General features: G+C 44.1%; 1 protein-coding gene across 1 annotated transcript in view; it reads right to left on the minus strand.

The window, feature by feature from the left end:
- The window catches only part of MAMDC4 (MAM domain containing 4), a 569,927-nt gene extending 560,916 nt beyond the window's left edge, over nucleotides 1-9,011 (minus strand). The window contains exon 1 of the mRNA XM_078642067.1: nucleotides 8,709-9,011. Within this exon, the coding sequence (XP_078498193.1) occupies nucleotides 8,709-8,757 (49 nt within the window). The 5' untranslated portion in view covers nucleotides 8,758-9,011. The remainder of the gene's footprint in view (nucleotides 1-8,708) is intronic.
- Between the last annotated feature and the right edge of the window lie 6,891 nt (nucleotides 9,012-15,902).

The following is a 15,902-nucleotide window of genomic DNA, read 5'->3' on the forward strand; positions in this document are numbered from 1 at the left end:
GCCAGACAGTAGCGATACATAATCGCGCAACCGCAACTGCCATGAAGATAAGGTATCTAAATGAATAACATGCCTGTGGGGCTTGTATATCTCCCCCCACTCCTGTCAACATCACTTCTCTAGAAATAATCACTTGTACCCCTGCAATATACGTCAGAAATTGTGAAATATCTCTCAAAACTGATTTAAGCCCATACAATCGAAAAAAATGTGTACTATATCTGCATTGTCAGACTGACACCGGAAACATTTCCCATCATGAGATCCCCCTCACTTCTGCATTTTAGCAGGAGTATGGTATAAATTAAACAAAGTTTTATAATGTTGTGTGCGCAGATTGGCTGTCATTTTAACTTTGGCAGCCATATCAATAGATAGTTGCACATATGTTCTTGTAGTTCCAAATCTTTCACTCCACTTTGTGTCATGTCGACCTATATCATCAGACTGAGTCTCAATCAAGATATCATATATAGTCCCAATCCTAGCCCTTTTTTTAACAGCCTTTAACAGTACATGCGATGTTATACCTAGATATCTTTGATGCTTAATTAGATAGTCGCAAATTTGTAAATATTTTTTAAAAATCAGGTTTAGCTAAGTTGTACTGTTGAGTCAATTCAGTAAATGACACCATTATACCATCTTTATACAAGTCTCCTAGCTGTTGAAACCCCTGTACCCGCCACCTATCCATTCTTGCAACCCATAAATAGCGGGGAATAGTTCTGTAGCATTTAACGGTGTATAGTAATTTATACGGCCTAATGGTATCAATTTGCAAATTATCTTCCAGGCTTTATAAGTTGCATTGTATATTTTAAAACGTGTTCTCTTGAAATAGCTGGGTCTGTGAATTTAAGTAAAACCTTATTGGCAGGAGCCTCCATCAACATCTGATATATATTAGGAGCTTCCGCCTGTTGAATTTCTGCTCCTATCACTAAATACTGCATACTTTGGAGTAGACAAGCTAAATATTACCATGAATAATTCTGGACTGCCCATCCTCCTCGTTTTAATGGTAGCGTCATATACCTAGAAGCCCACCGCGGTTTCTTTTGACCCCCATATAAACTTATCAGCTAGAGTCTGTAGTTGAAGCAGTTGAGGGCGTTTTAGCTCTAATGGAACGGTCCTATAATAGTACATTACCTTAGGTGATATATACATGTTAAGTATGTTGCACCTCCCTACCATTGACAAACGTAGATACTCAGCCCATTTCAAATGTTGCTGGGCCGCCAAAACTATATCCCCCCAATTGACATCCACTATCTCTTGAAGCGCCATCCTGATCTTAATACCCAAATACCGAGCTTCATGCATAAACGGCAATTGTCCTACACACAGCCCTTCAGTACAAATTTTCTGAGTCTTGGATACATTCAATTTATACCCAGCCACCTCACCATATCTCTGAGTAAGATTCTCATTTTCCCTTACTGCCTGTTCTGGGTCTGACGTCACTATGGCAATGTCATCGGAGTAAGCAAGGACACGTACTTGAAGTTGTCCAATAGCCATTGACTGTATTCCATCAGTCATTTCCAACAGAGTTAATAACGGATTGAAGTAAATAGCAAAGAGGAGGGGCAAGCAAGGGCACCCCTGACATGTTCCGCGAGTAATATTCACATAAGATGACTCACTGCCCATAGTGCAAATTTAGGCCCGGGGTCTTTTATACATGTTCTTTATAGATGTTATAAAACGAGGTCCAAACCCCATCTTTTCCAAAAGAGCCCAGAGAAAAAGCCATGAAACACAATCACACACTTTTTCAGCATCTAATAGGATTATACCCATTGCTCTGTACCTGAATAATCTATAGTTGCTATCATCCTCTGTATATGGTTAACTGTACTACGTCCTGGTATAAAGCCATGTCGATGCTTAGATACTAGCGGGGATATTACTTGGGCCATTCTAGTTGCTAAAATGTTTGAGTACAGCTTGCCGTCTGCGTTTATTAATGATATGGGTCTGTATGACCCAGGAAGCTGCAGTGGCTTGTCTTTTTTTTTAAAGACCACAATATTTGCATTGTCCTAGAGGGCGGTGGGTCTCCAACTTGTGCCTCTAAAAAAGTAGCCAGCATATCCCCTTTAATGTTAGGGAAGAGTATCCGATAAATCTCCAACGTTAATTTATCAGGCCCAGCAGCCCTCCCTGTAGCCAGAGACCCCAGCGCTTCCGCTAATTCTAGCTCTGTTATTGGAGCTTCCAGTGCCTCTCTCTCTTCCCGTGAGAGCTCAGACACCTCCAATGCATGCACAAACTGTTCTATATTATCCTGCTGCACTGCCTCTTGTGTATAGAGCTCTTTATAAAAGGAAAAAAACACCTCCAATATCTCTTCCCGGGTCACAGCAACGCCCCCCTCCCCATCTTCTAAAACAACTATTCTTTGAGCAGTTTGCTTCCCCCGCAACCTTTGAGCTAAACAGCATCCAGTCTTCTCACCATATTCGTATCTTTCCTCTTTATAGGTTTGGTATTGAGCCGCTATATCCTGAGACCAAATCCCATTGATCCGAGCCTTACAACATGCCATCCTTGTTTGTGCGGCCTTGGGATCTGCCTGTTCTCTGACAATTTGTATAAGTTCTTGTTCAGCTGCCCTTAACTCCGCTAACAAACCTAACATTTGTTCCTTCTGTAGCTTTTGCTTCCTCCAACTATAACTAAGTGTCTCCCCCATGAGTCCTGCTTTCAATGCGTCCCAAATCATTGATTGTATGGCAGAACCTCTGTTGCTCTCTAGAAACATTCTTGCCCAGTTTTTAATGTGAGTAATGTACTAGGGGTCACATAACAGCTTCTTATTAAAAGTAAATGATTTATATTCTTTTACAGGACTAAAGCTAGTGAGATCAGCTAACACTGATCCATGGTCCGATGTTATATGTGGCCGAACTTGCATTTTAACATTAGCCATCAGTGACCAGGGAAGAAAAACATAATCTAGCCGCACGAACTTGTTGTGTGGATATGAGTAGAACGAGTATCCTGAATCCCCGTAGTTCACAGCAGCCCACCCATCTACTAAGCCATGATTCTGCAACAGCTGTTGTAAAGCCCTATAAACTTTTGGCTTGTACCCTGAATACTTCCCATGCTCAGGATTCCACATCTAACCTTCCCCATGTATATTAAAATCCCCAGTCAATACCATAGGTGTTCCCCATAGCGACAATTCAACATTAAAAAAATTAATGGCCTCTGCCTCATCCAGGTTCGAGCCATAAACTGTACAAAACACGATCTTCGTGTCTCCTATCAGACACTCCGCAAAGGCCCACCTCCCCAAATTATCAGCCTTTTCCTTACCCGTACCAGAAATGCCCCGTCGAGCTAACATCGCCAACCCCCTATTCATAATATTCTGTCTAGATGTTGAAATAACCACATATCCCATATCAGATAGAATCCTCCTATTAGACCAAGGAATATGGGTCTCGTGCAAGCATAGAATATCTGGATTTATCAATTTTAACTCAGCCGCGACACGCTTCCTTTTAAGAACATTATTCAACCCACATACATTAAATGTGCATATTCGCAGCTGTTTCACACCCCTCCTATCAAGCATTGATACCATTATAACGTACTAACATAAACATGACAGAATGTATTGCATCATACCAATAAAGCATTTTTTTAACTGAATTTTCCTCCTTTACCTGCTTAACACCCTTACCTTTCTCCCACGTGAACCCTCACCCTGACTCCTCCACCTACATCCCCCCTCCACCACCCGTGACCCTCCCCCCAAATAGAGGCTTTAGGGCTAATTGCCCTTGTGATGCTTAGTGAATCGCTCACATGGTGCTCACCTCTTCCCAGACTAAACTATGAACACAAAAGAAAATCCCATCCCAACCTTGCAACATATTGTATTCTCTTTTCTCCATCATTAAGCGCAGCAAATAACAACCATAATATCCATTCGTTTTATACGTTCTCATACATTTCTGGTCACCCCAAAGATTGCAAATATTCTTTAGCACTGGCCTCAGATGTAAAAAAGTGAGTCTGGCCCTTGTTAACAACCTTTAGAATGGCTGGTTGCAATAAAAAAGTGCAGCCCTTTTGCTTGGAATGGGTTGATCAGTTGGCGCATCTGCCATCTCTTTTCCACTGTTGCGTGGCAATAGTCTGGCCTAACAAAAAATTGCGTACCTTTACCAGCTCTCTTCTTATCAGGTCTCGCAAGATTTTATACTGCCTGCTTGGCCAAGAAATTGTTTAAAGAAATCAATATAGCACGAGGCTGTGGTACTGCCTGACCCTCTCTCTGCATCCGCTGTCGAAAAGGGAACCTATGTGCCCGTTGTATTTCAAAAGACCAATCCCATTCCTTTAACTCAGGGAACGCTTCATTAAACAATGCAATGACAAATTGTCGGACATCTTGCCCGTCCACACCTTCGTGTACTCCCAATATACGCAAATTGTTGCGACGCAGACGATTTTCAATGTCCACTAGCTTATTATGTACATCCTCCTTATTAGCCTGAATGTCTACTACAAGGTCCTTTTGCACTACCATCTGGTCTTCTAATGCTGAAATGCGAGTTTCAGCCTCGGTGATACGCTCCGTAAAGTCATTACAAGTTTTGGCGAGCCTCCTTACTGTGTTCTGAAGTTTCCAACAGGCAGTATGCGTCTTGGAGTTCTGAGCACTTGTTTCCTTCCTGTGATCAATTATGGACTTATAAATAGCTTCAAGGGATATTGGGCCCTGTCTAGCTTCCGACATACCCCCTGTTGCCTCATTAAGCAGATCCAATTCCTCGGCCGTCTAATATCCCATTGTGGCATCCCACTCTGCTGCCGGTACTGATGTGCCAGAGGTGCCCTGCCCCTTAGCCGCCTTCCGCACTGTGGAAATATTCTCTGTGTCACTCATGGGTGACCGGTTAGGGGTGCCATCAACTGATGTTAGCATTTCATCATCTTCAATTTCAACTTCTGACACGTCCAACGGGTCAGACAATGAAAAAAACTCGCTCTCTTTACTGCTAAGAGCCTCATTGCCTTCATCAGACATAAGACCATCTCCCTCGGTTACAGGAGGCTCGCTGGCAGCTGGTACATTTAGCCAGACCTGCGGAGCAGAAACAGAAGCTGAGGGAGTTTCTCCAGTACTCTTACCGCCTAGCTCTCCACATCCAGTAACAACAGCTTCCTTGACGACAGCTACCAAGACTGGGGGTGTAATTTTTAGCGCTGACATGCCCAATCTCTTCGAGACAGCCCCCTGGAAGATCAATGGTACCTAAGGTGGGCCCTGAACAGTGCCCTTCCCTTGTGTTGTCGGATCTGCCTGTATCTCCCCAGTAGAGTCCTTAGGGCCTTTTCCAGCAAGTGCTGCCCGTGTACCTACTTGTGCATCCGTAGTGCCCCTGGTCTTACCTCCGCGAGACGTCTTGGGGGGCATGATACAATTTTATTTTTAACAACCCCAGGTAATCAGTAATATTGTTAAAAAAAAGATTCTGCGTACTACACTCACTCACCGGCCAGGCTCCCCGGCCTTCCTTGTCCAAGACTCCAAAAAAACAATGCTGGAAACAAAGTATCCAAAAGTATCCCGAAAGTATCACAGAAAGGAGTTTAAAGTTTTTTCAACAAGCCTGCCTTTCCACACAACGGGGCAGCGCCTCCCCAGCGCACAACTGTGCGCTATCCTTCTGTTCGCAGAGGTCCGTTTAACATGCGGAGTCCTCCGGTCTCCACAACGAGAGTCGACAATCCTTCGCCAGTACCACGGGTCTCCGCCAATTCGCCACAAAAACGCTGGGAAGGGGTGAGCTTACTGGGAGCTCCCCATGCTCGCGTCCGCGCAGCCTAGAAGCTGTGTTTTAGATGTGAAATCACTCATTACCCTTTTTAAAGAGCTCTGGTCCTGATTTTTATTCTGGTGGATGATGCCCTGTCTCTCAGCCAGGACGACAAAGTAAATTACTCCATCAACCCGACCGCGGTACCATCCGCCAGATTTGAAATGTCCGCCAAGCTGGCAAACACTTCTAATGCATTGCCAGGAGCCACCAATCAGAGCCGTTTCTGCCAATGCTTTTCACAGTTTGGTGCAGGGCTTTGTCAACATGACTGGTGCCTTGCACCAAACTGTTTCTTATGTTCAAAAATAAAATCCCGAAGTGAGATTTTCTTTTTGGAACTAAAAAATAAAATGCCCACATTGCCATGTCAGTAATCTCCCATGGCGAGGGGGGCATTATTTTATTTACTGTCCTTTATAGCTAGGGTGTGCCTGGCGATGACAAACAGTAAAAAACTGGTATATGGCTGCCTATCCTAATTGGGCAGACGGATGTACAACCAGTTCTCCGATGGCCCTTACTCCATCAGAGAAGTTTAGCTACGGTGGTAATGGAATAGTCATCACCCTGGCCAGACCTATTATCTGCATGTATTTAAATCGGGTTGGGGTGGACCACTGCGTTGGCAGGGAGCAAACCTCCATCGCCACTGTGCTGGAGTTCCCTCTCCGCAACATGTAATTCGGGCCCTCTGTTAGAAGCCAGTAAACATGGTCAAATGTGTTATAAAGGTTGTTGTAATTGTATTCGGTTTGACAAGTATGTATAAAAGGCACAATTTATCATTCAAGTTTCTAGTCTTGGCTCTAAAGATAGCTCCGCACCATTGTTTGAAATGTTAGTTTCGCCTCTACTGAGTGACATGTTAGGTCCCACTCCCCCCTCAAAAAATCTGTCTCGGCACCCCCTCAGTCCTTCGGGAGGCTGTGGGCCTGAACAACCGATGGTTTGCTATGCTACGCTCCACCCTGAAAGGGGCGTGAGTAATAAGGGACCATGTGTCACTTGATCCGGGAAGAGAATCACCAGAAGGAACAGCACAGATCGGGTTCGCCTCAGTGCTGCTTGGCTCATCAGGCGGACGGGCAGGCGACCCAGTTGGTTGCCCTCCCTTGGATCTCTCGTAAGATAACCCACCATATTACATAACGGTGTATGTAATAAACCTGCAGCAACTTTACCCAAACAAGAAATGTGTTGTGTGTTTATTTACTAGCATGCATGTTACACTGGAGGGGTGGGGAAGGCTGCCAATGGTGATACTATGAAACATAGGAAGCGCTGGCGTACATTAGTGTATTGCAAAAGTAATGTCTGTCAAAGGACTTAGGGCTAGATGTAGGTAAATAGGATTTATCGATTCTAAAATACCGAATTTTACCGATTTGGTATTTTAGAATCGGTAAATCCTATGTAGCTAATAATTCGGTAAAAATTACTGAATCATTAAGATTCGGTATTTACGTAATTGCCTGGAAACCCATAGGAATGAATGTTAATTACCGATTGGGTAAAATAGGGAAAGAGTCAAGGGTGGCAGGGTGTCACTTTGACACCCTGTTGCACCCCTGAATAGTGCTTGTGTGCACATGTGGCACACATACATGCCCTAAGGGCATCGATGTCTGTCACATGGCACAGGTGTAAATGCAAAGATTTGCATTTACAGAGGTATTCGTTATTTACCACCAACTAATAGTTGGTGGTAAATAACGAATCCTTAAAGCACAGAAGCACTCTTCAAAGTGCTTCCTACATCTTATTTACCGATTCGGTAAATACCGAATATGGTAAATGATGATTCAGTAAATACCGAATCGGTAAATACCGATTCGTTATTTACCGAATCCTCCCCTACATCCCAAATGCCCAATACCGGTCGGGTTACCGACCGGTATTGGGACACCTACATCTGGCCCATAGTTCTAGGGCAGAGTCAATCAAATTCAAGATATTGGCTGGCTTGCAGCTAGCTCTGCTTGACAAGTGACTGACTCTTTCCAAACCCTGTCAGCTTTTTCAAGCCACCAATCCCGCCAAATTTCTCCCTCCTCAACTAACACACTGAGGACTTTAACAGTTCAAGTCCCACGTATTAATAGTAACTTGATTTGCTATTTGACTCTCCTGACTGACATTCATGTGGTTTTGATGTTTTGTAAACTTGATTTTTTTTTCTCAGGTGGTAAGGCTGAGCCTGCTCTGATTCCTAACCTGGAGAGGATTGTTGTTCTTCTCCTGCTCTTCTTTTGAGTGCTACTGTGCTTCACCCCGCTATATAGGTGAGCAGTCTGAACTAACTGCATAGCTTCTGACACATCACTTTTTTGCCACTCCATAGTGTTTCTATTATGTTAGGGAATTTAAATCCTGCTCGCCAAATGTCTTAAAAAATGAAATTCTCACTGTTTCCCGAATAATCTTCGGGGTGATCCCTCGCCAGAAGGCCATCTTTAAAGTCCTGTCCAGTTTTTATCAGCGGCACTCGCCTAAAACGTTTACAAATGCTATTTAAATCCTACCAAGTTATGGCCAATCTAATTTTAAGAAATGTTTACAAATGCACCATTTGCGACCATGTTTCCAAAAAGTCCTTGGTCTTTGAAGAATATAAAGTTATGACAACCTGCCTGGCAGGCGTAAAAAAAAAATCACCAAATGCCACCACGTTTGTCTACGACTCCTGTCTCGTGCCTGCCAAATGCCAAAGAGCGCTCACAACAGATAGCGCCAATTTTCACGCCCCCGACCCTGGTTCTAACTCGCCCCCCCCCCCCCCCCCCCCCGCGCCCCAACACACACACAGACCCTCCTGTGAAGCTTGTACAGATGTGGGAGAGGCCCTTCGGGACTTACCACAAAGGCTGGTGAGCAGCAGGCACAGCACCAGGCGAGCCGCAGGCATGGTGCTGGGATAGTGGGGTTCCCAGGTGGAGAAGGAGCCGGCAGCTCTCGTGGGGCCACGCTCCTGCCCGTCAGAGAGGGCTGACTCGGCTGCAAGAGCTGCTGGAGCAGTGGACTTTCATCTCCTTATCACCGTCCTCCTGATAGTGTTCTCAGAGGAGGCTGTCTTCCATCCACGGAGGATTGTCATTGCTTACGCCCAACTAAGAGGACTTAACACGGTGACATCAGACCCCCAAGTGCAATGTCACAACCATTGCCATCTTAAACTCTGAGTTTTATTGCTGACTTGACCCTGTGACTGCTGACTCACAAGTACAATGGTACAACACGGTCACACCTGACCCCAATGGTACAATGTCCCTTACCTTGTAAAAGTATGGGAGTGTTTGAGTACAATGTCACAGTTTGCTGTATTGTTTACTTAGCACTGTCACAGATGAGTCCCAATGCATTGTCACCGCTGAATCCCACGTACAGTGTCGCAGGTGGATACCCTGCATTTCTGGTTGACAAGCTCAGCACCTCTGGCGGGTCTAAGCACACCTGCAACCAGGACACAATCAGACTGGAGACACAGAGGTGCAACAAAACAGAAAAACACAGGGCAGGAGACCCGCTCCATCAATGCACATAGGAACAGGGACAACATCCTTCTGTCTACCATGGCTCCCCCAACGCTGCTGCAGTTTTTTTTTAAAGATCTGTGGACGCTCCTCTTGCAAGAACAAAACACTATAATGAAACAGCAGTCCACGTGCACTCTCAGAGCTCAGCTAGCCCCCCTCCTACCACCCAGCCCGTCACACATTTACTGCATCTTTGACCTTGTACAGAGCTCTACTGCCTTTCAGCCAGGAAGTGCTATACAAATAATGCATATCCACATCCATGCACAGCACTGTCACGGCTTGCAAGTTGCAATCACACAACACTGCCGAGCCCCCAATGTAATGGCACAGGACTCTCGCTGTCAGTGCTGAATTTGCTAAAATAATAAGTAGCAATCACAGTGGGCCCTGTGTTTTTCGTAAAAGCCCAACGACCGCACTGCTTTATGACGGGATTGCTCAATACCAAGGCCGCCCTGTTCAGAATAACCCTCACGTCGCTTTCCTTCATCACCTTCCACTTCCTGTTCATTTATCTCACTGTCAGAGTTTCCTTTTCATCCCTACTTTTTCTGTGTTGCTGATTTCTTATACTTCTCCTTTCTCCCATTCTGTCTCTCTCGTGCTTGGGGTCAAAATCTAATAATGAAAAATGACTCCTAGTCCCCAACTATGACTGCTGGTGACCACCATCATCTGCAAACACCAGCGCAAATTAAGCAATGCTCACTGTTTGCTCCCACGTGCAACTAGAAGGAATGGAATGTAGTAGCTGCACCTGCTATGTGGGAGGGATGATCCTGTCTGGTGGGCACAAAGAGAAACAATACTAGAAGCATTTTGGGGTGGTGTGGCTTGTAGCTTGCGGCAAGATGGCACACTAAGCTGAAGCTCAGGCAGCTGATGGTGGAGCTGGCAAAACCCCTGTCTCTAGGGGGTCGTTAATTACGCCAAAATTCCTGGGCTCACCTTTGAGGCAGGCGCTGCCTATGGTCCTTGGAGGGGCACCCAGCCTCCTATAAAGCAGCCCAGACAGGAGTCATCCCCGTAAACTTAGCGGCCAAGATGGCGGCCGCCTGAAGGAACGAAACTGACTCAAGAGGGGCCTGAAGAATTGGATTGGCCAGGATTCAGAATCCAGCTAATCCCTGGGGATGGTGGTGAGGGGGGATCAAAGTGCGTGGGGGCAGAAACCTCATGGAGGCAACACAGCCAGACCCTGCAGAAGGGGGATGAAGGGTACTCCTGCTAACTTTGAGTGGAAAGACTGTGCGACCGGGGGAGTGCTGGGCAGACCATCCATCCCCGTAATAAGGCAGAGAAAGGTACAGGCATAACTGATCAGGGGCTTCTGAATCGATCTTAAGCCAAGGGGCAGCTTGCGATCCTGTGCATAACTGCCCAAAATGCAAAACAGGTAGGGTCAAGGGTGAATAGAACCACGAGCAGACAGTCTGGCGAGGAAGTGTCCTGGCTGGGATCACTCCCCATGATAAACATGGCAAATCGGTTCCAGCACCTAACCTCAAACAATATGTCCATAGACATCTCCCCCTGTAGGGCCCTGGACAACCCTTTGCCATGACCGGGACCACTCATGGGACCCTGACCCCACGTTGAAAGAACTGCTATTAGAGGTCATGGAATCATGCTTATCCGTGGAAACCAAAATGGATAATGTGGCAATAGGCATTGTAGTGTAGTTCCTATTATCCCAATAGGCTCTGCGCATTGGAATAATATCTTCAATAGTATAGACCTAGGGCAGAGGTTAACTAGGTCTTCTACCGACGATATTAGACTTAAAGTTTTGTGTTTGCCAGCTAGCTCAGAGTTCACTAGAAACTTTCTCGAATAGGCAAGGAGGGTCTGAACCTCCCTGGGTAGACAAGAAGGGATTTAGTTTCTGACAACCATAGAACATGACAACTTTGCTCTCCCCTAATCAAGAGTGTATCTCTAGAGTCGTGTGAAAACAAAAGACAACCTATTTTACTCAGTCAGTTCAGTGCATTCTTAGTTTCACCAGATTGTAGAGAAAAGGAAGAGACAGGCGTGTTCAATAAAAGATGTTATTTATTGATCAGTCTCTTTTCTCGTACAAGAGAAATGAATCGCTATTATTGCAATACTTATAGTTAAGTAAAGTGCATACAGTAAAGACAGAATTATAAAATAATACTGTAAAAGCATTGATATGGTTTCTGAGCCATATGATACTTTAAAATAGATAAAATAGATACATACATATATACATTTGACTAATCGTACTCAACTGGTGCTTCTAACCACGCCTACCCCAGTGTACCTGACCTAAGCCTAATACGTGGGCGGGAGTAGATAAGTAGCAGTTTAAGTTAAGTTTGTTTTGCCAAGGGACTGACTCCAGAATTCTCTGCAAGGGGTTATTCAGTTCTGTACCTGGGATCTAGAAGGTTGGAGGGCTGGTATCTCTTATCCCAGGTCTTGATATTCCAGCTGCCTGCGAGGGCGGCTTGGAAGCGCCGGAGCTGGATTTCTCGGCAGGAGAAAGGCAGTGTTTCCTTCTCAGCGCGTCAGAAAGGCGGGGCAGCGTCTGTGGGCTTCGCTCTCAGCTGGGCTCCTCGGCACGTCTCGCTGCTCCAATCTCGTCACCACCGCGTGTGTTTGCTTAAGGCAATGTCGGTAATATTTATACCTGAAAGGTGCCGAGATTGACGTAAGGATGGACATAAATACGTCAATAAGGATGTCATACGAACGGGTTCGTTCGCACATTCTTTACTGAAGTTCTCGATGAAATCAAAACAATGGCTGCGGGGATTTTCCCAGGTCGCTGTAGGTTTGATTTGTTTTGAGAACTCCGTATGCCTATCAGGGGGCTGGAGGAATATCGCTTGCCTAATTAGATGGCATGCGTTATGACTTAATCAGATAACGCGCTTCTGTGCCGTGGTGTGGCTTAATCAGATAACGGGTTTTTGCGCCGTTAATTATTAACCAAACCATGGTCAGGAATAGGGGGATCGATACAGTACCCATAGGAATACATCACACCCACTCCACGTAGACTATGTCCATATTTACAAATCTAGGCATAGTAAAAAACTAGTAGTGCATGTGTATACCGTACCACCCCAAAATACATTCATATGCATTCTGAAAACTGGAAACATGAAATATACGAAAGATAATTATATGTACTACATGCACTCAAGCAGTATAATAATGCTAAATCTATAACGCATATTTTAAACTCAGCATGAATAAATGCGAAAACTACACATGAAATGGCTCTTAATACAGAAGAAAAGTGAGAGACCATTTCATCACAACATAAAATTTGTATGAACATGCTAGAGGGTAGCTAATGTCTCTAGAGTACCTAAAATAGAAATTCAGTTCTCTAAGAATAGTTTCTACTTTAAGCAGAAGATAAGTGTCCCAAAAAATTGCAAATATTTTTGGATTGGGAAAAAAAAGGTTCCCGCTGTGTGAAAAAACTGATGAGAAAATATTCCCATATCGCGTTTTAAAAGTTGAAGGCCAAATTCAGGATGTAGGGAACTCCGTGTGCTAGCTTGCTCAAAGTCATTCCTTCTGCTCTGGTGAAAACATCATATCATTCAGACTGTTGAAAAAACTGTCAACAGCTTCTTGCGAAAGTTCCACTAACTCGGAAAAAGTTGTTACCATGCATTCATGAGCATGATTGCCTCCATTGATGTTTTGATCAGCATAGCTGACTGAAGGTCGTACCTGATCGATGCTGCTTTCATCTCGTACTTCACTACCCCTCAATCGCAGTGGTGAAGTCTCCACGAATGCCGTCATCAGGATAGGTAGCCGCTGGGGACAGCACAATGTATGAGCCGTTACCGGACCCAACAAGGTTTCTGCGTCCATTGGCACATCCGATTGTAGTGTCAGACAGGTGTCCAACACGCATTCTTCGCCACATAGCAAGCACCTTAATACAGGCATAACACAACGTTGCCACATCGGTCTAAATGAAAGAAACCAAGTCATGTTCAGGTCCCGAAGCCGTGCTAGTCCAAGGACTTTAGTTATGCGGTCCCGGTAGCCAATGGCTAGGATCGTTTCTTCCCTTGTCGCAAGTGTTTTGTCTGTGACATGGTTTGCCATAGCGAAATAACAGGATAAAAAATAGGATGCCTGCCACTAGTCCCAAAAGGAGAGGAAGTCCGCCAAAAATGGAATGGACAAAGTCTGGAAAAATACCCAGGATGGCTTTGAATGGTGTTAAAGCTCCTTAAAACACTGTCTTAAATACACTTGAGACACCACTGGTATAAGAAATATTTAAGATTTCGTTCAGTATTTCTGCGAAATGTATGGGGGAATTAGTTGATAACAATGAATGAATCTCTGCCGTTGTCCTTGCAACTTGGAGATCATACGTTTCTTTAGATGACGTTAGCCTGGTCGGCGTCTGTAGGAGCACTGTCTTCATTCTGCTTAAAGTATCAATTCGAATAGAAGCAATTTTCAAGTTGGGCCATAACCTTGCCTCCCTGTCTGGAGAATCGTTCGGGAACAATACTCGTTCACAGCACATGACCTTCCTAGTCACGGTTATGAGATAAGGTTTTCCGGGCAGCAAACTACAACATCTGCGATCTACTATTAGAATGTAACTCCCGTTCGAGAGCCTCCTAAAGAATGGTTCTATTTGTGTTGCAGGTGTGCCTAGCTGGTAACATGAAAGGTTATTTGAAGTCCCTTCACAGGCTCCATGCAAACTAATACCCTGACACAGAAGTGTACCACTTAGTGACCTCGCACAATTATTGCCACTAAGAAACACACTCTGGCCTCTATTACTGACACATGCGTGTGTATAGGGCAAGTTCCATGTTGACTTAATGTACCCTTTACCCAACCTTTCATACTGGCCTGCCTGTATATATTTTTGGCAGTATTGAAACTGGAAAGTAGTTATCGGAATATTTATTATCCCATGTATTATCCATTCAATGACAGGTCGTTCTGACATTGTCAATGGTAATCTCTCAAGTTTTTCAATGCTCAGAATTGTATAGTCAGCACCCTTCTGTGCCAAACTGATTTGTTTATCAGTAAGGTTAAAGATATTAAATAATGACGTTGTGTTGATTAAACGCCAAGGCACATAGCCTGAACGCAGATTTTGTAACGTCCAGCCAAGCTGTACAATAGAACGCAATTGGGACTGACCGTGTTGTAACAACAGTAAGTCTTGCGATATTATATCGATTGCTGAAGACACAATGCTGTCCAGAGAATATATTCTGGAGGACAGAGTCATTAACCCATTGTCCACCACAGAAAGTGATTTTTCCAAATTAATACGGTCAATTTCCCGTATTTTCTCTGCTGTCTCAATTTGAGCTTCTTTCCAGGCTTCGTTATAAGCTGCATATATAGAGGCCGCTATGAAACGTTTTTGACGCTGTTTGCGTGGTTCCATAATGAAATCACGCAAGTCAGCACCTTTTGTAAGTAAAGTTAGGTGTTGCTTAATTTCTGCCAGTGTGGATGTTTGTAGCCATTGAAGGCAGAGCTTGCCCACACTGTAGGTGGTTACTATCCCTGGATGTTGTCTTTGGCAATATCTAGGGTCTGGCCTGGTCAATGTGAACCCCTGTATTTTGTTCAGGAATCTGTCTTGACAGTTATTTGTATCTGTGGGCCAGATCAACCATTTTTTCCATTCAGGATGTGTTCTGTTTTGGTTTAATATATGGTTTACGTCTATCTCAACATCTATAGAGCTATTACTGTTCACTGTTGGCTTTGGAATAGGCGGTTTGTTTACATCTTTGATTTTGGCTAAGCCAAGACAGGTAGTTTGTTGAATAGTGTCATTCAAAAATATAATTTGTTCTGGGATCATGCAGGCTCTAAACAATGATTCTATACCTTGTACTTGCCAATCTCTTGTACCGCAAACAGTTTTTGCTTCAATATTATTGTTCCAGAAATCAAAACCAAATGTATTCATTTGCTCAAAAAATGAATCTGAATATATCAATTTTGTGTTTGTAAGCATGGTCTTCATACCTGTCTTATTTGACAATTTGAAATAAAATGTTTCTGCTTCACTTGTGTTAAACCCTGAAAAGTATGAATATTTATCATAAAATTTTTCGAGCTACCTTTTGGAGGAGTAGCACAATGTTCCCATTGGTTATAATTTAAAACATTTCTAGGTTGTGCAGATTTATGTAGATAATGGTTACCATAGTGGTTGTAGCAGAACATCTGATCATAATTAGACGAACCCTGCAAATAATCATGTTCTGTAAATTTAGCAGACATCACTAGGTCAGACATCATATCATTAATACTTTCAAAGTCCCAATCATCAGCAAATGTGCTTGGTTTAACAAAGTCACTCAATTAGATCTTGAATTGGTGTGGATACTTCAGGATTTCAACCGGACCATAGATTTCATAATCAGTTTTGTCCCATGCTACACCGCCTGGTATAGGATTGGCTGTGAAGTTCACTGAAGAAAGTTCTCTTTTCTCGACGTGTGAAGATGTGTGTGGT

This window comes from Lissotriton helveticus, chromosome 5_1 (assembly GCF_964261635.1).
Source record: "Lissotriton helveticus chromosome 5_1, aLisHel1.1, whole genome shotgun sequence".
Lineage (NCBI taxonomy): Eukaryota > Metazoa > Chordata > Amphibia > Caudata > Salamandridae > Lissotriton > Lissotriton helveticus.